The following is a 23572-nucleotide window of genomic DNA, read 5'->3' as shown; positions in this document are numbered from 1 at the left end:
GCTTTTCCCTCGCTTTCCCCTTGCTTTTTTCCCCTTACTTTTCCTTGCTTTCTTTTTCCTTGTTTTTCCCTTGCTTTTTTCCCTCACTTTTTCCTTGCCGTCTTTTTCCTTGCTTTTTTTTCCCTTGCTTTTTCCTTGCCTTCTTTTTCCTTGCTTTTCTCTCTCTTTTTTCCCCTCGCTTTTCCCTTGCTTTTTTTTTCCCTCGCTTTTCCCTTGCTCCTTTTTCCCTCGCTTTCCCCTCGCTCCTTTTCCCCTCGCTCCTTTTCCCCTCGCTCCTTTTCCCCTCGCTCCTTTTCCCCTCGCTCCTTTTCCCCTCGCTCCTTTTCCCCTCGCTCCTTTTCCCCTCGCTCCTTTTCCCCTCGCTCCTTTTCCCCTCGCTCCTTTTCCCCTCGCTCCTTTTCCCCTCGCTCCTTTTCCCCTCGCCTTTCCCCTGCTTTGGGGGATCCGCGCTCCTACCGGGGTTGGGGGGGGGGGGGGGGGGGGGGGGGGGAACCGGGCCCGGCGGGCGGAGCCGGGGGCGGGGCGAGGCGGGAGGTGGGCGGGGCCTGCGGGTGTTGCCCCGCCCCCGCCCTGCCCCGGGCGCTGCCGGCGGAGCCGGGACGGGACGGGACGGTCCGGGCTGGGCTGGGACGGGACGGGACGGTCCGGGACGGGACGGACGGAGCGCAGCTGAGCGGGGCCGGGCCGGGCCGGGCCATGGTGGGGCGGCTGAGCCTGCGGGAGGTGCCCGAGCTGCCGGACGCGAGGAAGCGCGGCGACGGGGTGCTGGACAGCCCCGACTCCGGGCTGCCCCCCAGCCCCGGCCCGGGCCACGGCGCCTGGCTGCTGCCGGCGGGCAGCCCCGAACGCCGCTCGCCCGCAGGCCTCCCGGAGCCCGACGGGGCCGCGCCGCCCGCCGCCGTGAGTACCGGTTCCCCCCGCCCCCCCCCCGGTTGGCAGCGCCGGGGGAGGCTGCGCTGCCCTTCGCAGAAGGGGCTTTGGGGGGGAGGAGGGGGGGGGCCGGGCTGCTGCTGCGTCGGAAACCGCTGGGTTGGTTAAGGGGCGGCAGCGACGCGGGAGGAGCGTCCGGGGGGGGCACCCGTCGGGGGCCGCGCTGCCGCCGGGGCCGCGCGTCCCTGGGCTCCCCGGGGCCCCCGCAACGCCCCGTCCCGCGAGCGAACGCCGTCCCATCCCGGCCCCGCCGAGCGCCTCCGTCCCCGTCCCGCGACCCGCGTGGTCCCCGCCACCGCGTGCCCTTCCCCGCGGGCGCAGCCGCCCCCTGACGCGTTTTCGCCTTTCCGCAGAGCTCCGCGTTCTCGCCCGGCCCCCCGCTCCCCGGCTGCCCTCCCCGCCTCTGCGCCCTCTCCTTCGGCGAAGGCGTCGAGCTCGACCCCCTGCCTCCGAAGGAAATAAGGTAAACGCCGCGGTGCAGCCGAAGGAGCGGGAGCGTCGGGCCTTATCAGCGCCCCTGAGTCGGGCTGATTTATTTGCCGAGCTATTGTGCGCCGCAGCTGTGCATTCCTGGGCCCGGCCGCTTGCACGGGCTGCGGGAGCGTTCAGGCGCTCTCGCGTAAAACTTTTTCCAGGAAGATTTCCTGCGTTTTACTCTCCTGCTTTTTATTCCGTTGCACAGCTCCCAAATGCGGCGTAGTCACGAGGGAAGATCCTCAAGGCAGCGGTCTTCCTAAGCGGCTCTTTTATTAGGGGAAGGGAATTTTGCTCTCTCTGTGGCTCTATAAGAAGTTTCTGTCTCACCAACTGTGGCCAGTTGCATGAACTAAAAGAAAAGTTAACATCGAGGGATGTCCCTGACTTTTTTCTTTGGGATGCGCTGCATCACTTCACAGCCTGTGAATTGTCCCCGCGAACGTCCCGGGTCGCAGTGGTGCGATGCGGCGGTGGCTCGCGCTGGGCTGCAGCTCCAGTAGCTCCAGCAGCACCGGCAGCACCAGCAGCACCAGCAGCCGGGTCGGGTCGGGCAGTGATGGACACCCCGGCGCGGGGCAGCAGCCCCCCCGGCCCCCAAGGGAAGCTGCACCCGCTGAAAGCAAACCCACGGCTGTCCGTGTGCGGGGGGGAAGCTGCCTCTCCCAAACCAGACGCTGCAGCATCTCCTTGTCGGGGACGCTCGGTGCGCGGGCTGCGATTCCTCCCTGCCGGGTGAAGGTTGTGGTGGAGCAGCCAGGCCCAGAGCCGGGGGTACAACCTCGACGCCCGCCAGCTCCCCCAGGGAGACCTGAAGCCCGTCTCTCCCATTCCAGGTACACGTCCTCGGTCAGATACGACTCGGAGAAGCACTTCATCGACGACGTCTACATGCCCATGGGCTTGAGCGTTTCCTCCTGCAGCCAGACGGTCGTCTGCGTCCCCAACTGCACGTGGCGCAGCTACAGGGCGGAGGTCCGCTTCGAGCCCCGCCACAAGCCCCTGCGCTTCACCAGCACCACCATCGTCTACCCCAAGCACGCCAAGACTGTGTACACCACCACGCTGGGCTACAACTGCCGGAAATCCCTGCGGCGCTTCCTCTCCAGCGTCGAGCTGGAAGCCGCGGAGGCCCCGGGCAGCGACTGCCTCCCGGACGGTTGCTGACTGGCGGCTGTCGCTGCTGCCGGGGTCGGTCCCGGGCCCCTCCGAGCCGCTGCGCCGGCTCCCCGCTAGCCGGAGGGGAGCAGATCCCAACGCTCCGGCCGGGCTGGGGGCCCCCCCCCGTCGCCACCTCTGTCTCAGCTCTTATTCCTGCTTTAAGCGCCCCAACGGCCCGAACCCGGTCTCCTGCGGGAGCATCCCTTAGCGAGGAGCTTGTTCCGTCGCCCTGGAAGTTGTTAGTTCCCTCCCTCCCCTCCGCTGCAGCGCGGTGATCAGGCGAAAAGGGGGGGAGATGTTTTCCCAGAGGAAAAGGTAGCTGCTGTCTCGCAGGTAAGAAAGAACCAGGAATAGTGTCTGGCAGGTGGAAGTATCGCTGACGTTTGGTATCGGCGTATTGCAAAAATAAGGGCAGTTCACTCTTGCAGAAAAGCTGCCAGCTCGTTTGATGACACACCAAGAGAGCCATCGTGTGTGTCAGCTTAAACCGCGGGACTGTTTCCTCCTGAAATCTGCTGGAAAAAGCTAACCGGGAGACAGGCTGGAACTCCGCATTGCACAGATAGAAGAGGTCGTCCTGCCGCGGTCGTGTCTGGCTTGGGGGGGGATGTGGAAAGAGGGGTTCGGGGCAGGGCGGGGGGTGGCTGCTCCCGCGGCCAGGCGGGGACGGGGTTGTTTGTGTCACCCGGGTGGACGGAACAGCCGTCTTTGGTACCGGTACCGATTCCTACAGCCCAGTCGTCTCGGTGCAACGCGCTAACGCTCGCGTGTGGGTAGCTGGGCTTGCAACGAAGAACAGCAGAGCCGGTGCGGCGTCCCCCCGGGCCCGCTTTTAAAGCGGGTGCCCGGCCCCAAGGGTGACGGTGTCCGGGGCGAGGCTGCTGCGGGCTGTGCCGGGTGGTCGCGCGGCTGTGACCGCCGGCGCGGAGGGTCCCTACCGCCCGCGTGGGCCGAACCGAACCGGGGACCGAAGACGCAGCGGGGCAGGAAGGCTCGCGCGCGTGTGGTTTGGTGTCTGTGGGTTTTACTTATTTATTAGCTCGGAACAGAATGTCCTTAATCCTTGGTACTCGCCTCGGAAAAGCAGATCCTAAACGATTCCAGGGCGACGCAGAAGGCCGAATTCCGGGAGCCTTTGCTGGTGCCGGGAGCAGCGCGGGCTTCTCCTTAGACTCGCTGGTCTCAGTATTTAGGAGCAGTATTTAGGAGATGCTTCTTAAATGCACGCCGCGGTCCTCCCTTAAGCCTGGCTCCCGATAGGGCTTATCCTTACTTCTTCCTACTTCAATTAGAAATGAAATGACCCTACGTTATGCCTTTAGGATAAAACACCTGATCTATAAAGCGAGCAGATTTAACGATGTTCCTCTCAAACGTATTTTAATGGGTAGAGATGCTTTTTAAATTATTGGTGATCCGACATTTGCGAAGCTCCGATCAGCTCTCTGCAAGTGCTCCAGTGTCTGGGACCTTCCCCATCTCCTCCTCTTAGTTTTCTCATTTAACTAATAATAAATGGTCTGAAAACTGTAATATAGGGAAGTCTTTTTATTTTTTATTCAAAAATCTTCGGTGTTTGTTATGGTATTTACTTAGAAATAAATACATAATATATCCTGCCGATCCGAGAGCCCCTTTTCTTTCTCTCACGTCAGATGTTGTTGCTGCATGCTCGAGGAAGGCATTTCCTATATAAAACTGTCTGTGTTTAAGGCAAAGAAAAGAAGAAAACAAGTGTTGTGGCTTTATCAGTTTAGTAAGACGCTTGAAAAAGTACCTTGAAGACAGCTGAAAATCCCCTGCGGCGTGTGTGTATTTGAGTCTTTCATCTGGTCCAGGTTTATTTTTACAGGGAGAGTCTCTGGTGTGGACTTCGATACATCCTACAAATGAAGCAGTTGTCCTTTTTAAATATAACGAGTATTTAACCAGACAGTAATTTCTTTTTAATTTTGGATAAAAGTGCAGATGCTCAAATGCTACATTAGTAAATACAGCATAAAAGTAAGACCAGGCCGTGTTACGTATTAAGCTTTATACGAGCAAGATCGGTGGGCGCAAGCTGTCGTTTTGGGAGAAATGCTGCTGCTTTTCTGGATCCTCGATGTGGTGTTAAACCCTTCTGGATGTGCAGGCACGCTGAGCTTGTTCCTATCTCTGGCAGAGTAGAAATGGAGACAATAGAACATCAGTTAATTAACTCATAATAGGATTTTTTACTTACTTTTTATCGTTCATTTGGTTATATCTGTTTGCAAAAGCTCTGGATTTGCATGTAGTGACGTTATAGGAATCTGGGGAGCCTTGAGGCTGTTCTGCAGCGTGTCCGGCGCCTGCGAAGGCCCCTGCGAGCATCCGCGTGCCGTGCAGCGTCCGAAGTACCGCACAGCAGCAAAGCCGCGTATAAACATTAACTGCTTTATGAACGTGCATGCAAAGAGACATTAAGAAGAACTTTTAAATCAGAGCAGGATCTTTTAGGAAGGCTCCAGGAAACTGGAAAACTTTTGCTCCTTTCCGATGTGCCATCTAACTTTTTTTTTTTTTTTTTTTTTTCAATGCTGGAGCAGCGCAGTGTGGTAGGTGCTGAAGCAGGTGGGTACAAGGCAACCGGCTCACTGACGTGTTTCTAAGTCATATTGGCCAAATGGGCTTCTAGTTAGGTACCCCCGGATGACCCCATCGCTACAGATAAGCCCGCTTTTCATTGCATATGCTCTGCTCTCAAAAATGTCAGATCTGGGGGACCTATGCAATGATTTTTTTGTAATAAAATAAAACAAAACCCTGTGCTTAGCAATCAGAGCACCAGCCGGGAGACCAGAGGGCTGGATCCCAACCCCGACTTTGCAGCGCGCTCTGTTTGCAATGGTCAGTCTGTGTGCCTGCAAGTCATTTTAGCCTTCAAGTGTCGTATCAAGTGACTCAATCGCTCGCAGACTTCGTTTCCCCACCTGCCACAGGGGCTCCCCGTTAGTCTTGCAGCACACACGGACCACTGAGATGCTCGGCAGTAACGCGGTGCGCGTCGCTTCGGGATAGCCGGATAGCAGTAACTGTGTTTTAAGTGAAGGTTCTGCTTGGTTTGTTTATTGCTTTTTAAATGCAAAAGCTTGCTTATCTCTGCACCCCTCCGAGCTCCCCCGGCGGTGCCCTGGGTGAGGATTCGGCCGTGCTGCCCTCGGGGGCAACGACTGGCTGCCGAGCCTCACGCACGCCCCGCAGTAAGGACCCAAGCCAGAACGGCCTGAAACCTCGCTTTTAAATAGAAATGCGTGTTGGATGGGCTAACGTAGCCATTCTCCCCGGTGAAACGCGTGTATTGGGGCTGCCGACGCGTTCCCGCGCGGGGGGGGGGGGGTCCTGGCCGCTGGGTTTGTATTTAGCTGCGACCCGCTAACGCGGTGAGCGAGGTGGTTTTTGCAGGAAGGTTTCTGGGAGAATTCAGGCACCTTTTGTACCAGGATCCTGGAAGTGAATGCTGTTTCTGGACCCGGGAAAAACTTGGAATCACCCCGTTTCTGCAGGGGCGGCTGGTCGGTCCCGCGACTCGCGCCCGGGAAATGGGGAATATTTAAACGACTCGGCTGCAGCTCCCGGGAGAAACCCACCAAGTATCCGCAGCATCCCGAGACCGGAGGCGGCTCGGGGGGGCCCTGTGCTCCTGCCGCCCCCCCCGTGCAGCTGCACGCGCTTGGTGAGGCTGGCGGGGGGGGGGTGCTGGGGGTGGCACCTTCCCTCCATCTTGGCACCTTCCCCCGGTGCCTCCCCCCTTCCCTGGCCATCTTCCCTCCCCTCAGTGCTTTCCCCCCTCCGTCTCCCCTCATCTCACCATCTCCCCTCCACGCTTTCCCCCTCCATCTCCCCCAGCACCTCCATCTCCCCCAGCGCCTCCCCATCTCCCCTCATCTCACCATCTCCCCTCAATGCCTTCCCCCTCCATCTCCCCTCAGCACCTCCATCTCCCCCAGCGCCCAGCACCCATCCCACCATCTCCCTTCTCCTGCCTCTCCTCCATCTCCCCCAGCGCCTTGCCCTCCATCTCCCCTCATCCCACCATCTCCCTTCTCCTGCCTCTCTCCTCCATCTCCCCCAGTGCCTTGCCCTCCATCTCCCCTCATCCCACCATCTCCCTTCTCCTGCCTCTCCTCCATCTCCCCCAGCGCCTTCCCTTCCATCTCCCCCATCTCACCATCTCCCTTCCTCCACCTTTCTCCTCCATCTCCCCTCCACACTTCCCCCCTCCATTTCCCCCAGCGCCTCCCCTCCATCTCCCCTCATCCTGCCATCTTCCCTCCACATTTTCCCCCTCCATCTCCCCCCAGCCCCTTCCCCTCCATCTCCCCTCATCCCACCATCTCCCTTCTCCTGCCTTTCTCCTCCATCTCCCCCAGCACCTCCATCCCCCCCGCCCTCTCCCCTCCCGTGCACCCCGCCAGCGGAGGGACGGACGCCGGCAGCGCGGTCTCCAGGCGCGAAGGCTTTTTGCCCTCAAACGCGCCCCAGCTGGGACATCCCCGGCGTCCCCGCGGGACCCTCCACGGCACGACGCGTTGTCCGTGCCGCACCGCCCGGCCGGGACGTCCCCTCGCAGAGGCCACCAGCCTGGCCCCCGGCGCCCGTCCGCGCGGCTGGAGGAGCCGCGGAGCCCAGCGGGGACCCAGTCGGCTTCTGGAACCGGGCGAAAGCAGCCGGGAGGCCCCGTCCCTGCACGGGCGCTCGACGCCGCTCCGAACGACGGTCCCTGCGCTGCGTTTCGTGAGCCGAGTGCATGCCGGCGGGTCCCGCAGGAAGGCTGCTCCCAGCGTGCAGCCACTGCCTGCGCGGAAAGGAGACGGATCGGCTGGGAGCGTCTGCAGGGGACGGACAGCACCGCGGAGGGCTGCGGGAGAGGCCCGCTCTCTGCTCCCCTCCTCGCCGTGCGCATTTAACATCCCCGGCAGCTGTGAGACGGTGAACAAGTCAGTGAAAGCCATCAGCAGGGAAAGAGCGACCCTCTTCCTCTGTTTTCCTACACTTGCCTAAGCCAAAAAGCAAAATAGATGCTCAGAGGTGAACGCTGTCGGGCGGCCGGTCCCCGGTTTAGGTGCCCAGCCTCGCCGGGGGGTCTGGCCCCACTGTGGGGCAGCCGGGCTGTGCGAGAGCGGGGGGGTCCGCTCCCCTCGCCCCCCTCCCACCCGCCCTCCCCGTCGGAGGGCAAATTCGCCCCCGCCTCCGCCGGCCAAGGCGGCCGCGAGCCCCAGGGCCTCCGTCTGCGGGGCGCCGGGGATGACCGGGGTCCTGCCGGGGATAACCGGGGTCCTGCGGTTTGCTGGGTGCTGGGGAATAACCCCGTTCCTGCAGTTTCTCCGTGGCCTCGCCGCACGATCCCGCTTCGCCGAGGGCCTTGCTCCCCCCACTAACTAGTGTTTGTACCGCTCTTGGACGTGCAAAGCGAGGCGTGTTTTATTACGATATATTATTAACATATATGTATTATTTATTATAAGCAGGTTTCTGTCCCCCGCGTGGCCTTTCTCGCCGGGGCGTTGTGGTGTCGCACCCGCCCCACGGCCTCGCTCCCGGTGCCCGGAGGATGCTGCAGGGCGCAGGACCGCGCTGCCGGCTGACGGAGCCGTTCCTCGGCCTCTCTCCGCCGTCCGGGAGGAGAAGGGGGGGTGGAGGGTTTTTTGGCTGCAGAAGTGGGGTTTTCCTGGGTTTGGGTTTTTTGTTGTTGTTTTCTGCTGGGGGTGTGTGTTTTTGCTTGGAGGTGATTTTTCCCCTTGGTGTGGTTTTTTCGCTTGGACGCATTTTTGCCGGGGAGGGGAAAGGGGGGAGGAAGGTCCCGTTTCAGGCTCCCCCCTGCACAGCCGCGTCCAGCGGCGCCGGGACGGGCGGCTCCGCTCCGCGCTGCTCCGCTCCGCTCCGGGCTTTCGCGGCCGCCGGGGCGCTGGCGCGGGGCGGCGCCGCCAGGGAGTGCCCGGCCGTCGGGGGGGGCGGGGCGGGGCATCGGGGGCGGGGCCTCGAGGTGGCCCGCGGGGGCGGGGCCGTCGGGGGGCGGGGCGGGGCCTCGACGGGTCCCGTGGGGGGCGGGGCCGTCGGGGGCGGGGCGAGGCCACGGGGGGCGGGGCCTCGACGGGTCCCGCTGGGGAGGGCCGGGGCCGTCGCGGGGCGGGCCGGGGCCGCAGGGGCCCCGCGGGGGCGGGGCGGGGCTGTCGGGGGGCGGGACCTCTATGGGCCCCGCGGGGGCGGATCCGTCGGGGGGCGGGCGGGACCTCGAGGGGCCCCGCGGGGGCGGGCCGGGGCCGGGGCCGGGGCCGGCGCAGGTGCGCTGCGTTTCCGCGATCGGCGGGGCGGGCGCTGCGCGGCGGCGGTGAGCAGGGAGAGGCGGCGGGGGGAGGGGGGGGACACTTCCACCTCGTGCGCCCAGAGCGGGAGGCTGTTTTTAGGGGGTAAAACCGGGGCGCCGGGTTTGGGGGCCGCGGCGCCGTCGAGGGGCAGCCTGGCCCCACGCGCCAGCACCTGGCGAGGGCCCGAGGGGGCCGGGGGCTGGTCAGCAAGGAGGGGCGCTGGTTGTCCTCCCCCGGCGCCACGGGTTTGGGGAGAATCCGGCTCTTTACAGCTCGTTGCGCGTGGGGTGGCCGCTGCCGCACGTCGGGTTTCCGCAGCGCCGCTTCCAGCTCCCCGCTCGCAGGCCCGGGGGAGCTCCGGGAAGCGGCGCTTCCCAGCAGGTTCCCTGGGAACCGGGAGCTTGGCTCTGGCCAGCTGCTTAATTCTTATTTTGTAAATGAACTGTTAAAAAAACCCAGCCTAATTAATAGTCTCTAAAACAAATGCACGTGGATGCGAGCTGCCTAGCCGAAGCAACGGGGCAGGTGGCGGCTGGGCGCTCCCGTAGCCGTTTCGGCGTGGCGTTTGCTCGGCCGCCTCCCCGCGTAAAGGCCGCGGCCGTGCCCGGCGCGGGAGCAGCGGGCGGCACGTGTCCGCGGGGGACGGCGAGCGGGAGCGGCGGTGGGCGAGACGAGAACACGTGTTTTCTCGGGAATTACGGCGCCGTCGGCGGGCGATGCAGCTCGCTCGGTACTGCGTCTGCTTTGCGTTTGCCAAACGGCTTTAAACGCGTTATCTCTGCCCGGCAGGTGCGGTTTTAAAGCTGGCGAGCGTCTCTTTGGGGGAAAGCGAGCATTAATACCCGCGAGACACGTGCGGCGCGGGAGAGGCAATCCGGCGGAGGAGAGCTGGGCACGTCAGCACCAGGTTTGCCCCCACCGAGCTCTTTTGGCTGCCGCTGTTCCTCGGCGCGCAGGCAGGACCCGGGGCTGCGGAGGTGCGTGGGGTCGGCGGCGCCTGGAAGAGCAGGGCTTTCCCTCTCCGGGCGGCCGCGCAGGGCGTTTCCATAAACACCGCTTCTCCCTGGTTCGCAATGAAAAACCGTCGCGGTGCCGGTGAGGAGCCTGTGGGTTTCTTCCAGAGCGCCATAAAATCTGAGCCCCCAGGCTTATCGCAACGTAGCGCTCGAGGGTGTTTGTTGGCTTGTGTTTCGCAGGGCGGCAGCGGTGCTTAACGCCGGCTTCGCCCCTCGCGGGCGCGAGCGCGGCCCGGCGCCATGGCCGACACCATCTTCGGCAGCGGGACCGGGCCGTGGGTCTGCCCCAACGACCGGCAGCTCGCCCTGCGCGCCAAGTGAGTCGCCCCGCGGGCAGCCGGCAGCGTCCCCCGCCTCGCCTGTCGTCCCCCCCCCCGGGGTTAAATTGCTGCCTCAGCCCAAGGTGAAGGGGATGGGGATGAGTCACCTGCCAGGACGGCGCTGGCTTTCTTTGGCCGCTCGCCTCCGGCTGCCCTGCCGCTGCCGCCTCCGCTGCGCCTCGAGCCGAGGCCCCGGGAAGGGAGGAGGAGGAGGAGGAGGAGGAGGAGGAAAGGTGCAGGTGGCCCCTGGGCTCTGGAGCTGCCGTTGGCATTTGCGGTGTCTCGCGTTGGTACCGTCTCTGCAAGGAAGCCCCCGGGAGAGCCTGGCCCTAGGTGCGCTGGTTTTTCCCGCTGATACAGGCGGAGGCTCCGGCTTTGGGCCTCGGCCCGGCGGCGGGTGCTGCGCGTGGCCCGCGTGCCCGGCCTGTGGGGCAGGGCGGGGGTCTCGAGCGTCCCGCTCGCGGCTGACCCCCCTCCGCGCCCTCCGCAGGCTCCAGACGGGCTGGTCCGTGCACACGTTCCAGACGGAGAAGCAGAGGAAGATGCAGGCTCTGAGCCCGCAGGAGCTTGAGGTCATCCTGGAAGTCATCCGCAAGGCGGAGAAGTTGGACCTCGTCGAGCAGCAGCGCGTCGGGTACGGTCACGTTCGCTGGTCCCCTGCGCTCGGACCCCATCAGCCGGAGCTGCCCTTAGGTCCCTTCTCTTTCCCCCTCCTGCCTTGCTCGTTTGGAGGTGATGGAAGCTGGGAAGGAGGTGACTCCTCCTCCTCCTCCTCCTCCTCCGCGCGGCTCAAGCCTTTCTCACGCCTGCTCTGAGCCGCGGGGCTGGCGGGTTGCAGCCGCCGGCGCGGCCCCTGGAGACGCAGCGGCTCTGGGAAGCCCGGGGAAGCTGCTGAGCGAGCGGTGCGGCTGCTCGTCGGAGGGCACGGCCGCTCCTGGCAGCGCGGCGAGGCTTTTCCCCGTCTGCAGCAGCCCCCGGGATGCTGCCTGGAGCGGTGAATGAGTTGGTGTTCCAGTTGGCTGACTCCCCTGCAAGGGAGTTAGCCTGGATGATTTAATTTACGGGCATCTTCCTCCTCCTCTCTGCTGCTGCACGTTTGCCTTTGCTTTCAGCCGTGCTGGCGATCCGGCCTCGGCTGCGGCAGCGGCCGTCCTGCACCGCCTGCCCTTAAAGCAGGGGGGCTCGGCAGCCCTGCCGCGTTTCCCAGCCGTGCTCCGGGCTGGCGAGGGAGGAGCGCCGGTGGCTCCCGGGCCTTCTCCGGTGCCGAAGTCGCGGAGCGTAAATCAGTAACGCCGGCGCAGCCCGGCTGTGCTGGCTGAGCCGTCACCGTAGGCCGTCCCGCTGCCCAACAGACCTCGCCGCCTGCTCGGCCGGGGCTTGGCTGACGGGACATTAGCGCTAACGAGAGCAGGGATGCGCGGATAGCAGGGATGCGCGGATAGCAGGGATGCGCGGATAGCAGGGATGCCTGGATAGCAGGGATGCGCGGATAGCAGGGATGCGCGGTCCCCGTCTCGGATAAGTGGCCTGGCCGTTATCCGCCCATCTGCAAGCGGATGCCTGAGCCCGGCCGAGCGGTGAGCTCCTGCCCGCAGCCCGCTCTGCACGCCCTCCGCATCCTGCATCCCACCGGCTCCGCTTTCCTTCCTCCCCTCGCGGTCCTGCGGCTGTGGACGCCCTGCATGCGGACGTGCCGCCTGTTTCCCAGGCGGGCTGTTGAGGGAAGCGGGGAGCAGCTCCTGGTGCTCCTGCCCTATAGCCGGGCGCGTTTGGGTCCGGTGCCTTCAGCCGGCTGCTGATGGGATGGGGGCGAGTCGCGTGCCCGCGGTGCTGCGCGCGGGGAGCGGGGCAGGGCGCCGGGCCTCTGACTCCTCCGCTCTTCCCGCTGCTCTCCGGCTTTCCCTGAGCCGAGCCCGAGATGCTCCCGTGTGCATCGTGGGCATCCCTGCCCCGAGTCGGGCCTGTCGGGGTCCTGAGCTGCCTGTCCCAGGCTTGGTGGGCGCCTAGATGGGCTGGGATGGTGCAGAGGTCGAAGCGAAAGCACCCCTGGTCCCGGCGAGGTGCCCAGACCCGCACAGAAGCGGCGACGACGGCTGAGTCTGGAGGCCGGGTTTGCCGGCGCCTCTTCCCCAGAGCGCTGCAACCGCCGCAGCGTCGCCCGCTTCCCGCTCTGATCCCGGCTCTGATCCCGGCTCTGATCCCGGCTCTGATCCCGGCTCTGCCGCGTTGCCCCGCAGGCGCCTCGTGGAGCGGCTGGAGAACATGAGGAAGAACGCGCTGGGCAACGGGCTCTCCCAGTGCCTGCTCTGCAGCGAGCTGCTGGGGCTGCTGGGGAGCACCGCCGTCTTCTGCCAGCACTGCAGGAAGGTGGGTTTGCTCGCGGGTCTCCCGTAACGCGGGTCTTCGGGGGGCGGAAGGCTCGGCTCCGTCCCCAGGCTCCAAGCCGACGTCGGGTTTCCGGCCCCGATGCTTGAACGAGCGGGTGCTTCGGTGACGGTCTCTGCGCGCGGCGGGCAGGACCGCGCGGTGCCCGCGGGGAGGGGGCCGCGCTTCCCAGGGAGGCGGCCGCGCTGCCGTGTCCCCCGGCGGGACGTGGCTCGTCTGGGCGCGGGCAGCCGGGGGTTAAAGCGTGTCGCTGTGCAGACGGTGATCTCCAAGGCAACCACCTCGCCCTGCCTCGGCTGGGAGGTTGTTTTTCCCTGCGCTCCGAGCCCGGAGATGTCCCCGTTCGGAAGCGGCCCTGCCCGGGCGCCCGGTGCTGGGCCGGGAGGGAGCCCTGGCGGGCACCGGCGCCAAGGAGGTGCTGGCCCGTGCCACCCGCCCCGTCACCAGGGAGATGCGCCCCACGGAGACCCCCGGCCCGGCTGCTCCCCTGGTGTCGGGGCGGCCCGAGCCGGGACCCCGGCAGCCGGCAGGGCCCCGTGGAGGACCTTGTGCTGGCACGGCGGCTCCCGGCAGCGGCCGGGCAGGCAGCTGCAGCCGTGGAGCCCCAGGGCCCTCGGGCAGCGCTGTGGGAGTGGAAAGCCTGGATTCGACCGGAGCTGCGGCGCAAACCTCTCTCGGAGAGCGCGGGCTCCGCGCAGGCGTCCGCGGGGACCCAGGGCTCCCGTCCACGGGAGGCGGCGGCCCTTTCCTGCGTTTCAAGCGCACGGAATAACAGGATACGCTGCATTCCTGCCCCCTTCCCCGGCGTGCAAGGTCGCGTTGCTGCAGCCCTTTCCACCCCCCTCCAAGCCCCGGGCGCTAACGAGGAGGCAGGAGCTGGGGTAGATCTTCCCCTCGGGGAGATTCAAACGCGCGCTGGTTGAAGGCGAGGTCCCACTTCCAGGCGCGTCTTGCAGCCGCTTTCGGCCCGGCTGCGCTGCTCAGCCGTGCGCGAGGCCGGCCGGGCTCCTGGGCTCGTGCCCTCGCCGCTTTGCCGTGTCAGGGTGTGAGCTCAGGGAACAGCCGGCCCCGCAGCAGAGCACACCCGGAGCGGCTGTTACTCCAAGCCTGTTCCCTCTCCTCCGGGGATATCCATCACTCGTGCGGCGTTGTGTGCGATAAGCAACGACTTGCCAGGGAATTATGGATTTTTAAAGTTCATGTTTTTCTTGCTAGTATTGCTCTATTACTGTCTCGTTGGAAAGTCGTCGTAGCCCATTTAGTTCAATAACGGGAATTGCTGTAATGATGCATCTGAAATGTAGCTGCGAACTTGCCTTCCGCAGGTTTTCCCTGCGGAATAGAGGTTGTATAGCTCCCGTAGCCAGATGGATTTTCTAAGTGCCACCGTCTGCTTTAGCATTTATAGGTCAAGATGAAGAGCATTTTTAATATTAGTTTTTATTATCTTAGAAATAAATGCGTTATGCAAGACAGATGCAGGAAAATAGAGATATATTAACGGCAGCAGCAGTTAGACAAAGCGTAATGTGCAATTCACCCCGCAGAGGGTATCAGCGTTGGGTGTAAAGGGTGAAATATCAGTAGGAGAAGAAAATGCTGCTTCTGGTCTTTAATGAGGAACAGCGCTGCATTTAGCGTCCTGGGGTGCTGCGTGCTCTCCTGAGGGGCTGGGGTGATGCTCGCTTTTCCAGCTAATCCGCAGAGAAGGGGAGGAGGAAAGCCCTGCCTTGCACTGCGCTTGCAGAATTTACGGCCGGGGATAAAATCTCTCGGCAGCTTCCAGCAGAGGGAGCGGTCGAAGGCGCGGGGAGCGGAGCCTGGGAGGGTGCGTGGGACCGGCGGTCGCTCAGGTCTGGGCGAGGAGGAGGGAGGATGCGGGGTAGCTCGGAGCAAAATAGCCGGGCGCCTTGGTTTGTGCTCGCCACGAAGCCATCGCCTCGGACGACGGCGTCCTGGCGCTCGTCTCCTCCGAGCGTGTCCCCGAGGGCCGACTGCACCACGGGGACCTTCGTCCCCGCGGACAGGCCGCCGGGCTGGGCCGAGGGGCGGCCGAGCGGGGAGATTAAACTCACCTGTCTCTCTAAGCCGGGCTTTGCGCTCCAGGGCCCTCTTGTGAGTGGCTTTTGCTCTGTGCGGATCAAAGCATTCATCCCATTTCTCATTCCAGCCGTAAGCCAAGCCTGATACCATCAGCTTCATTGTACGGTATTAGGTGGGTTGGGAATGGCTGGTGATGCCGGGGGGACGCGACGGCCCCCGGGTGCAGCGGGGGGATGCACGACGCTCTCGGGTGCTCTGCGCGGGCGCTGCACGAGCTTCTGAACGGCCACGAATCCAGAGCTGCCAAGTGCTGCTGAAGTTCAGGGAGAGCCATGGGGTTTAAGACCACATATGCGAAGAAAGGGAGGGGAGGGTTTCCACTCTTGCACAAACATGGAGTAATTTAAAACCCACTAATACAGATTTTTTATATTTGCTTCAGTTTGTGTTTTGAGCTATAATAAACTAGCGCTCGTTTTTCACTTGGTTGCATGTGGGGAATAAAACAAAGCGCTCTGGAAATGTGCCTGTTGGTCTAGCGGTCTGATTTGCCCTGTCCGGTTCTCGTCTCGCCCCGGAGTCGGGGACCCTGGTGTAGGTCTGCGCTTGTCTCGCAGCCCCATAGACCAGAAGCAGCTTCTTGGGATCAGCAGGTCACTGGAGGGAATAAGGAGGTTTTTAAGGAAAGCAAAACAAAGCTGCTGGGTCAGATGCTTCTCGGCCTTCTGTGCCGAGGGCTGTGTGGCTGTGGGGGATATAGGTGCTAACGCCACCCTTTCTTTTTCTTTTCTTTTTGTTTTCCCCTCTCCTTATTTCAGAAAGTTTGCACCAAATGTGGAATAGAAACTGTTGGAAGCCAGAAGCGTCCTCTGTGGTTGTGCAAGATCTGCAGCGAGCAGAGGGAGGTAAGTGCGGCTGCGGGGAGACGGGGCTCAGCGGCGCGTGCCGGCTGGGAGCGGCTGGTCCCGGTGCGATGGGAAAAAACCCACCAGCCCGCACCGCAGCCTGTGTTGCTTTCTGCGTCCTGGGGCTTTTCTAGCTCTGGCTGTAAAGAGACCATCACCCTCTGCTGCCGTGCTGTCCCAGCTCCGGGGCAAACACGCTTGGCCAACGCTTGTTCTTTAGTACAGCTGGGGAAGCTATAGCACAGCTGCAGTGTTTGTCCCTCTAAAATAACCAGCGTTGCAGCCTTTACGTCTGCCCTCCCCACCCCAAAAAAATCCCGTAACTCGGCGGTGTGTGAGACTTCCAGCACAAGTCTCTCAATTTTCATATCCTTCATCCTTGACTTCACGTCGCAGAAGTCGCAGCCTGCCCTCGTTCCTGTCTGCCGCCAGCACCGCCAGCTCCGCGGCTCGCTGCTGCGCGGGGAAGTCGGCGAAGCCGCCCAGCGACTGCGGTGGCATTTGCACTTGTGCCCATCCATTTCTGCTGGGTTTTGCTCGCGGTCACTTGTGCCCATCCATTTCTGCTGGGTTTTGCTCGCGGTCACTTGTGCCCATCCATTTCTGCTGGGTTTTGCTCGTGGTCCCTGAGCATCGTCCCAGCGCGGCGGCTATTTCTGACCGCTGCAGCCAGCCGTGGAGCCTGCTGCTCTGCTCGATCCATCCGAATGCGTTTTAAGTGTAGCCAGAGCATTTCTGCAGGTGTTTGAGATGGTGAAGCTTTTTATCGTAGTTGTGGAAACCTGGCGTTGCTCAGGTTTTGGACGAGAGGGGGTTGTCTGTGTGGGAGTGCTTGGAAAGCTCCTGTCCGGGGTAGGGTGAGGAGTGCACGGATGCTGCGTGTCTTTGCTTTTAGCTTTGGAGCAGCAGCGTCGCCGGGGCGGCAGGAGTGCTCCGCTGCCCTGGATATTGCCCATAGTTCGCTTTGCCGAATCGTCCGGATGTTTTGGATCCCAGATGGAGGTCCCAGAGTGGAGAGTGAGGCAGGTCAGGAGGTTCTCCGCGTTCTGCAGAGCAATCAGCGTGGACTTAAATAGACTTCGTCTGGTTTCTCTGTTCTTTGTGTATCTTTCTTCCCTGTAGTATTTGCTTTGTAATTGCTTTTTTTCCCTCCAATTTCTTATAAAAATAACGAGGAGCCGTGGTCACTAGACGGAGGAGGACATTAACCTGTCCAGCAGCTGCCCGGGGCGGCCGGCGTGCGAGGTGCGGTGACCTTCAGAGCTCTGCCCCTCCGGGAAGCCTGGGATCTGGCCAAGTGCTTTTCTGATGAGAATGGATGGAGCCGTCCTTCCAGACTCGCTAAAATACAGCTCCTCTCTCCTCCCCGGCCCGAGCTTCATCTTTATTTCTTTGCTTCCCTTGAAGGTCAGCCCCGGCCCGTCTCCTCTGCCGGCTGCGGTGGGGCGGCTGCCCCGGCCCGGGGGTGCGTGCACGCGTAGCCAGCGTCGAGCCGTGCGCCCGCCCCGTCCTCCCACGCGCTTCGCTTTTGTTTTGGAGGAGGGCAGGAAAGCGCAGAGACTTGGCAGCAGCCCCGAGACATGTCGGCCGGGGCGGGGAGGCAGAGGCCGTACCGGATTAGATGTCTGGAAAGCGAGTCCTTGCTTCTGGCTTTGATCAGATCTGCAGAAGAGTCTGTGCGCGAAGCAGGACTTCGGGGCCCCGGGCCAGCGGCCGGTGCTAGCGCAGCCCCGGAGCTCGCTCGGCTGTCACGATATTCCCAGAGCTTGCACAGAATAGCCGGGTGTCTTCGGGGGCTTGTGTTCACCACCGGTTCCACGTTGCCGTCTGTTTCTGCGGTCTGGACCTGCCCTGTGTTGCCATCTGCTCTGGACCAAGCCCACGTGGCCGTGCTCCTTGCCCAAGGCTATAGCTGCCATCAGCAAGCGCAGAGGGATGCCTGCCCTTTGCCATCAGATGCTCTTTCTGCTGCCGATGACCCTCAAAACCCCTGCCCGGTGAGCGGGTGATGGCCCCATCCCATTTACTGGGATCCAGGCAGGAGCGTCAGCATCCCCTGAGCGCTCCGGGTTGTGGGATGCGGCAGCAAGCCAGTGCCACCCTCTCCCTCCCCTCCTCGGTGCCCGGCGCCGCTGGACACGGCCCCCGTAGCGCGTGCTCCGGCAGTGGAGTTGACGAGTGTCGTCTGGCCGGGGCTGATTGTCCCCGATCGCCTCTGCCGCGCGCCGCCCGAGTCTCGCGGCCCCCCGGGACGGGGGGGCTGGACGGTAGCGTGTGCCGGCCGGCAGCCGGGGCGAGTGGCACGGGCTAAAGCTTTCGTCTCTGCGCCCTCGCCGTTACCGTTCGTACCTGTAGGCTTGATCTAAGCTAGCGAAAGTTCAGCGACACGTTGCAGGCGTCTTCCCCCTTCTGCTGCGCGGACAGGATCTGTGCCGGCCTCAGCCGTCGTGAAGGCACGAGCATCGTGAGCATCGTGAGCATCGTGGGCATCCCTCGGCCGAAGGGAAGGCCGAGGTGACGGGCTATCGCTCGCATCCATTTCGCAGTGGGAGGCGGATGCCCGATGCCCGCAGGTCGCGCTGGAAATCCCAGCCTGTGCTCTTTGCTTTCTGCTTCCCTGAAAGCCTCCGCCGGGAAGGCTGTGCCGCATAGCGATGAGGAGCGAGCTGCTCTGCCGCTGTCGTGTTTCTGGGGAGGGGAGGTGATTAATGGAGCCTGCCCGCTGCCTGCATCCCAGTCGCCGGGAGCCCAGCGGCGCGGTGGCAGCGCTCGAGCCGTCCCTGCAAAAAACCCTTCTGCTCTTCCCTTGGCAGCAGCATCTCGGGCTGCGGGAGCTGGAGCAAGCGCGGCTCGTGCTTTCCTGTCCAGGCAGGCGAGGGCACAGCAAATGCAGTCGAGCCCGCGTTGCTTAGCAGGGCCGCGGCGGACGCGGACGCGTTGCGCGTGGCTGCAGACTGCCCGTCCCCCCCTGGCCCGGGGGGGGAAACGGGACCTGCTGCGGTTTGCCAAATCCCGGCCCAGCCGCTTACCTCCGCGCAGGCTCGTTTGGACCGATACCGCCAGCTTCTGCAAAGCACCTTCCTGAATTACCGCTTTATATATTCTTTTTTCTATCCATAATTAGCGATGCTATCATCGTAATTAAAATCCTCTTGGAAGCGTTCATGCACATTTACATTTGAATTGACACATCCAAAACCGAAGCGATAATGAAAATAGTTTAAAAAAAGCCGTCTCCCCCCACCCTGCTTCAACGCTGTGAAATACCAAAGAGCGTGTCAGCCATCGGGCACCTGCCAAAGTTTTCATTTGCCCCCTCCCCTCCGCTCTCCCTTTAATTTCTTCTCCTCCGCTAAAGAGCATTTTCATGGCCGGCTGCATTTCTTGGTTTATCACAATAAACCATGCAAGGGAAGATGATTGCTGCTCGGGGAAAACGATTTGGCCTTCTTCCCTTTTCACGTACATTTCCACGTATATTTTTCACGTATATCATACCGCGTCGAACGTGATAGACGGCCGCAGCCCGGGTTGCTGCAGCCTGGCAGGACGGCTCCCTGGCAGAGCACCGTGCTGGTGCAGAGCCGCGCGTTTATTCTGGGTGGCTCTGGAGCGAATGGACGCGACGTGCACCTGTTTGCAATTCAGAGCACTCGGCAGTAGCCTACCACATGATTTCGGGGGGTGGCAGCGAGTGGTTCGACTCAAAATAGTCTCCTCTAGAGCAGAGCGGCAGGAGAAAAGCGGCCTGATTGGGAGGGGGGTGATGAACGGCTGCGGCTCGCGGGGCGCTGGGGTCGGCGGTGCAGCGGGCTTCGCTCTTCCCGAAACAAAGCTCCGCGCGGCAATTTCGCTGCCTTTTAATTTTCTTCATCCTCAAGTGCCGAATGCGGGAGCTGACGGCAGATCGCTGTGAATAACGTAATTGGAAATCTCTGTGTTGCGCTTCCCTCCGCTGTGAGCCCGTCCCTCCGCCAGCCCGCCCGCCCGTTTGCTCTGTTTAGGAGCTTTTTTCCGCACCTCTGTGTTCAGAAAAGGGGAAAGAGCAGAGGGAAATTGGAGCAGTAACCCGTGTTTCAGCAGGGCCATTAGGTCCCATTTACAGGCCACACTTGAGTGTGCCAGATAAAAACACACCTCTGCTTCTGGCTCTGGATACGGGCTCGTTCTGCAGCTGTAATGACGGCTTGATGCCGCTTTAATGGGAATATTATCGGGTTTATAAAATTGCATTGAGCTCTCTGGACTTGTCATGGCCGTGGCTGTTAAATTGGTTTGAAGTAATAAACAGGAGCCTGTTGCTGAAGTAAGTCTCCTCGCCAGCGTCCTGCCCCGCGTTGCTTTAGGGCGAATTAGGAGGCGGGAGGCCCGGGAGCAGCGTTGATACCCATTTGCATGATACTCTATTTTTGAAGCGTTGCTTTAGGTTTATTTTGTTAATTTAAAACCAGACGAGAAGTTTGCTGTTGGGCCGCTCCTGCAATCAATGGAGCCGGCGGCAGCGGCAGCAGCGATTCGTTTTGATGCAGGGATGCTAATCCTGCTCGCGTGCGGAGCGGAGCGAGAGCCGCGGGCCGTTTCGGATGTTGCACGCTGCTCACCCGGCGGGCAGCAGATGCCCTGGGTTATTGCGGGGGAGAGCGTCTTGCTGCAGCTGTTTTAGAGCTGAGCTCGAAACGGAGCTCAGCACTGCTGTAACGAGCCCAAATTGTATTAGCAGCACCAATTTAAAGTGACTATGTATGCACAGAATCGATTTGGTACCGGCGTCTCTGCATCAGAGCTAGGTGTATTATATCACTTAACTCTTTCCGTAGCTGAGACGCGGCAGCGGGAGGAACCGGGGCTGCGCAGCCTTCCCTCCCGGCCATCCTCGCTGCGTCCGACTGGGTTTATGGCGAGCCTGAATTGGAGTCCGCCTGGAGATAATAGGTCTCTCCAGTGCTTCAAATTAAATTACAGATGTTCCAAGGTCTGTTTGGAGAACGACGGCTATAACGGGAGCTTGCCGCTGCCCCGGCGGCTCTCGCGGGGAAGCTGCTCTGCTCCCGCGCCGGGATGGAGGGAGCCCGTCGGCTTGTGCCTCCGCCGAGCCGGGCGGCTGCCGGGCCGCTCGCCCGCGTGCGGGTGGAGGAGCTGGGTAGCGCGGTGCCTGCTGCCTTCTGCCCTTTGGGGAATGGGTTTCCCAGCGGTGTATCTGCACGGCAGCCTTGCTGTCCCGCCGGGCTGCTGCCGAAGCGGCGGTGCCGTCGCAGGGTGCAATCGCCCCGGTTTGCGGAGGCTGCGCGCGGGCTCCGTCTCGGCAGCGCTCCGCTTTCCTCCGCGAGCCCTTTGCGGGTGCCTGGCGTTGCCGCTGCCCTCTGCTTTCATCAACCCCTAGAGCTAAAATCCAGGTTGCGAAATTCCTGCTGTAGTTGGGGATATCTGCACTGGTACCCGTCGCGTCCTGGTGATGCTCTAGCTGAAACTTGGATGTCGCTTGGAATAGCAATGCTTGGAATAGAAATGCTTATGATCTCCTTCACGCTGAACAGAAGTGCGAGGTTTTTACGGCTCCCTGATATTTTTGCTATATTAACTTACTCTTGCCCTGGCTGTCTCGTTAGCTCGTTATGAGGCTCCTGGAAGGCACAAAGAAATTGTGTTTTTAGAGGGTGTTTCTCCTCGTCTGAGCTGCCTTCCTCTGCCCTTCCTCCGGCTCACAGCAGGCTTTATATTAACTGCACTTAATGCTGCTCCTTCCTCAGCAGCTGCGTTAGCGCTGCCCTGGGCAGGAGAGGGGGGACGTGCGGGGGACGTTGCGGTGCGGAGCCCTGGGCGCGTGCCGGGCGGGAGCCGCCCGCTCCTCGGGGGGCCGGGGGGCCTGGGGGGCCCGGGGGGCCTGGGGGAGGCCAGGCCTGAGGCGCGGGTCGTGTCTTGTCGCCGGCAGGTCTGGAAGAGGTCCGGCGCCTGGTTCTACAAGGGGCTGCCCCGCTACATCGCGCCCTCCAAGAGCGCCGGCGAGCGGCACCCGCGGCTCCCGCCCGGCGAGGCGGCCGCGACGGAGGCGGAGGGCGTCAGCACCCGCCGGCCCTTCGCCTGGGCCGGGGGCAAAGGTGGGTGCTCTGCTCCGTGCCCCGGGGGGATGGAGCTGCTCCCGCCCGCGGCACAGCTGCCGGGGGATGCTCTCCTGGGGGAAGGGACTGCTCCGCGGATGCGGGGTTCCCCACGCCGGTGGTGGGTTTTCTGCAGCTCGCTCTTGCTTGAGCGTGCGTTGGTGGAGCCCGGGCCAGCTCCATCCCACGGGACTCTGTCCTGGTCCCCCCCGGCTCTCCTCCGGTCCCCCTGGCTCTCCTCCGGTCCCCCCAGCTCTCCTCCGCTCCCCCCGGCTCTCCTCCGCTCCCCCCGGCTCTCCTCCGGTCCCCCTGGCTCTCCTCCGGTCCCCCCGGCTCTCCTCCGGTCCCCCCCGGCTCTCCTCTGGTCCCCCCGGCTCTCCTCTGGTCCCCCCGGCTCTCCTCCGGTCCCCCCCGGCTCTCCTCTGGTCCCCCCGGGCTCTCCTCCGGTCCCCCCCGGCTCTCCTCCGGTCCCCCCCCGGCTCTCCTCCGGTCCCCCCGGCTCTCCTCCGGTCCCCGCAGTCCCCGGGGCGAGCGGGCAGTGCTGAGGCCGGCTGCGTCCTCCCGCGCCTCCCCCCAGCTCGGGACGGGGCCGAGGGCTCAGGCCGAGCTGTGCTCCGAGCGCGTCTCAGCGAAGCCGAGGCCGGAGCAGCGGGAAGCCCGGAGATGGATGAGCTCCAGCGCTCGTGTCCCTGCTCCTTGCGGTGGACCCAGATTGAAGGGGACGGTGGTACCACGCCTGGCATCTTGCATGGTGCCGGGGTCGTTGGCGCGGCGGCGGGTGGATGCTGCAGAATTAAAGCTGCCGCCAGCCCGCTTTCGTTTCCCTTGACGTGGCTCAGCAGAGCTGTCCAGGCTCCCTCCCCGTCCGTCATCCCCTATCAGAGCCCCCCGAATGGAGCAGACCCCTCCAGCGCCCAGCAGCGGGCGCTTCCCCCCCCCAGGGCAATCTCCCAGCCCCGCGGGGGAATCGCCTTTCCGCAGAGCGGCCGGCCGGGGCCCGTGGGAGGGCAGCCGGCCCCGCCGGGAAGCGGATGGATTTCACGTGCCCCCCCGTTTCTCCCGTGCTCGCCGACACGGGGATCCGCCGCTTCTTTAGGTTTTCTGTAATAAAACGCGCTGTTGCCATGGAAACCTGCTATTAAGGCGCTGCGGCGGGGGGTAGCGGGAGCGTTCCCGGGGCTGGGAGCACGCCAGGGGCCACGGGGGAGGGAGCTGCGGGGCTGCTCCGCTCTCGGCTCCGGTTCTGCGGCGAGCGCACGGAGCTGCCGGGCGAGAGCGGAGCAGGGCGATGCGCCGTGCCGGGCTCGGGCGCCGCAGGAGGCCCCCGCCGGGCTGGTCCCTCTTTGGGAGATGATGTCCCTCTTTGGGAGATGATGCCCCTCTCCGGAGATGATGCCCCTCTTTGGGAGATGATGCCCCTCTTCGGAGATGATGCCCCTCTCTGGAGATGATGCCCCTCTTTGGGAGATGATGTCCCTCTTTGGGAGATGATGCCCCTCTTTGGAGATGATGCCCCTCTTCGGAGATGATGTCCCTCTTTGGGAGATGATGCCCCTCTTTGGGAGATGATGTCCCTCTTTGGGAGATGATGCCCCTCTTCAGAGATGATGCCCCTCTCCGGAGATGATGCCCCTCTTTGGGAGATGATGCCCCTCTTTGGAGATGATGCCCCTCTCCGGAGATGATGCCCCTCTTTGGGAGATGATGCCCCTCTCCGGAGATGATGCCCCTCTTTGGAGATGATGTCCCTCTCCGGAGATGATGCCCCTCTTTGGGAGATGATGCCCCTCTTCAGAGATGATGCCCCTCTCCGGAGATGATGCCCCTCTTTGGAGATGATGCCCCACTTTGGAGATGATGCCCCTCTTTGGGAGATGATGCCCCTCTCCGGAGATGATGCCCCTCTTTGGAGAT

At 62.9% G+C, this 23572-nt stretch overlaps 2 protein-coding genes across 2 annotated transcripts in view; both read left to right on the top strand.

The window, feature by feature from the left end:
- The first annotated feature begins 583 nt into the window (after window positions 1-583).
- On the top strand, window positions 584-4186 carry RFLNB (refilin B). Its single transcript, XM_064523172.1, has 3 exons — window positions 584-900; window positions 1284-1393; window positions 2241-4186. Exons 1-3 carry the CDS (start codon window positions 697-699, stop codon window positions 2569-2571), a joined length of 645 nt encoding a protein of 214 aa, XP_064379242.1. The 5' UTR covers window positions 584-696; the 3' UTR covers window positions 2572-4186.
- Window positions 4187-8810: 4624 nt separating this feature from the next.
- Window positions 8811-23572, top strand: part of LOC112983961 (double C2-like domain-containing protein beta) — a 29165-nt gene continuing 14403 nt past the window's right edge. The window contains exons 1-7 of the mRNA XM_064523516.1: window positions 8811-8870; window positions 9684-9801; window positions 10091-10227; window positions 10721-10864; window positions 12468-12597; window positions 15477-15563; window positions 21493-21658. Coding sequence (XP_064379586.1) covers window positions 10151-10227; window positions 10721-10864; window positions 12468-12597; window positions 15477-15563; window positions 21493-21658 — 604 coding nt within the window. The 5' untranslated portion in view covers window positions 8811-8870; window positions 9684-9801; window positions 10091-10150. The remainder of the gene's footprint in view (window positions 8871-9683; window positions 9802-10090; window positions 10228-10720; window positions 10865-12467; window positions 12598-15476; window positions 15564-21492; window positions 21659-23572) is intronic.

The sequence above is a fragment of the Dromaius novaehollandiae genome, chromosome 19 (genome assembly GCF_036370855.1).
Source record: "Dromaius novaehollandiae isolate bDroNov1 chromosome 19, bDroNov1.hap1, whole genome shotgun sequence".
NCBI classification, from domain to species: Eukaryota; Metazoa; Chordata; class Aves; order Casuariiformes; family Dromaiidae; genus Dromaius; species Dromaius novaehollandiae.
Note: the sequence above shows the minus strand (reverse complement) of the source record. Positions and strands in the feature narration are given on the sequence as shown.

Bases quoted from the DNA above. Each gene is read 5' to 3' on its own strand.
- RFLNB (XM_064523172.1), top strand. From the start codon at position 697: ATGGTGGGGCGGCTGAGCCTGCGGGAGGTGCCCGAGCTGCCGGACGCG. The intron at 901-1,283 runs GTGAGTACCGGT...GCCTTTCCGCAG, and splicing joins GGGCCGCGCCGCCCGCCGCC to AGCTCCGCGTTCTCGCCCGG. The intron at 1,394-2,240 runs GTAAACGCCGCG...CTCCCATTCCAG, and splicing joins CTGCCTCCGAAGGAAATAAG to GTACACGTCCTCGGTCAGAT.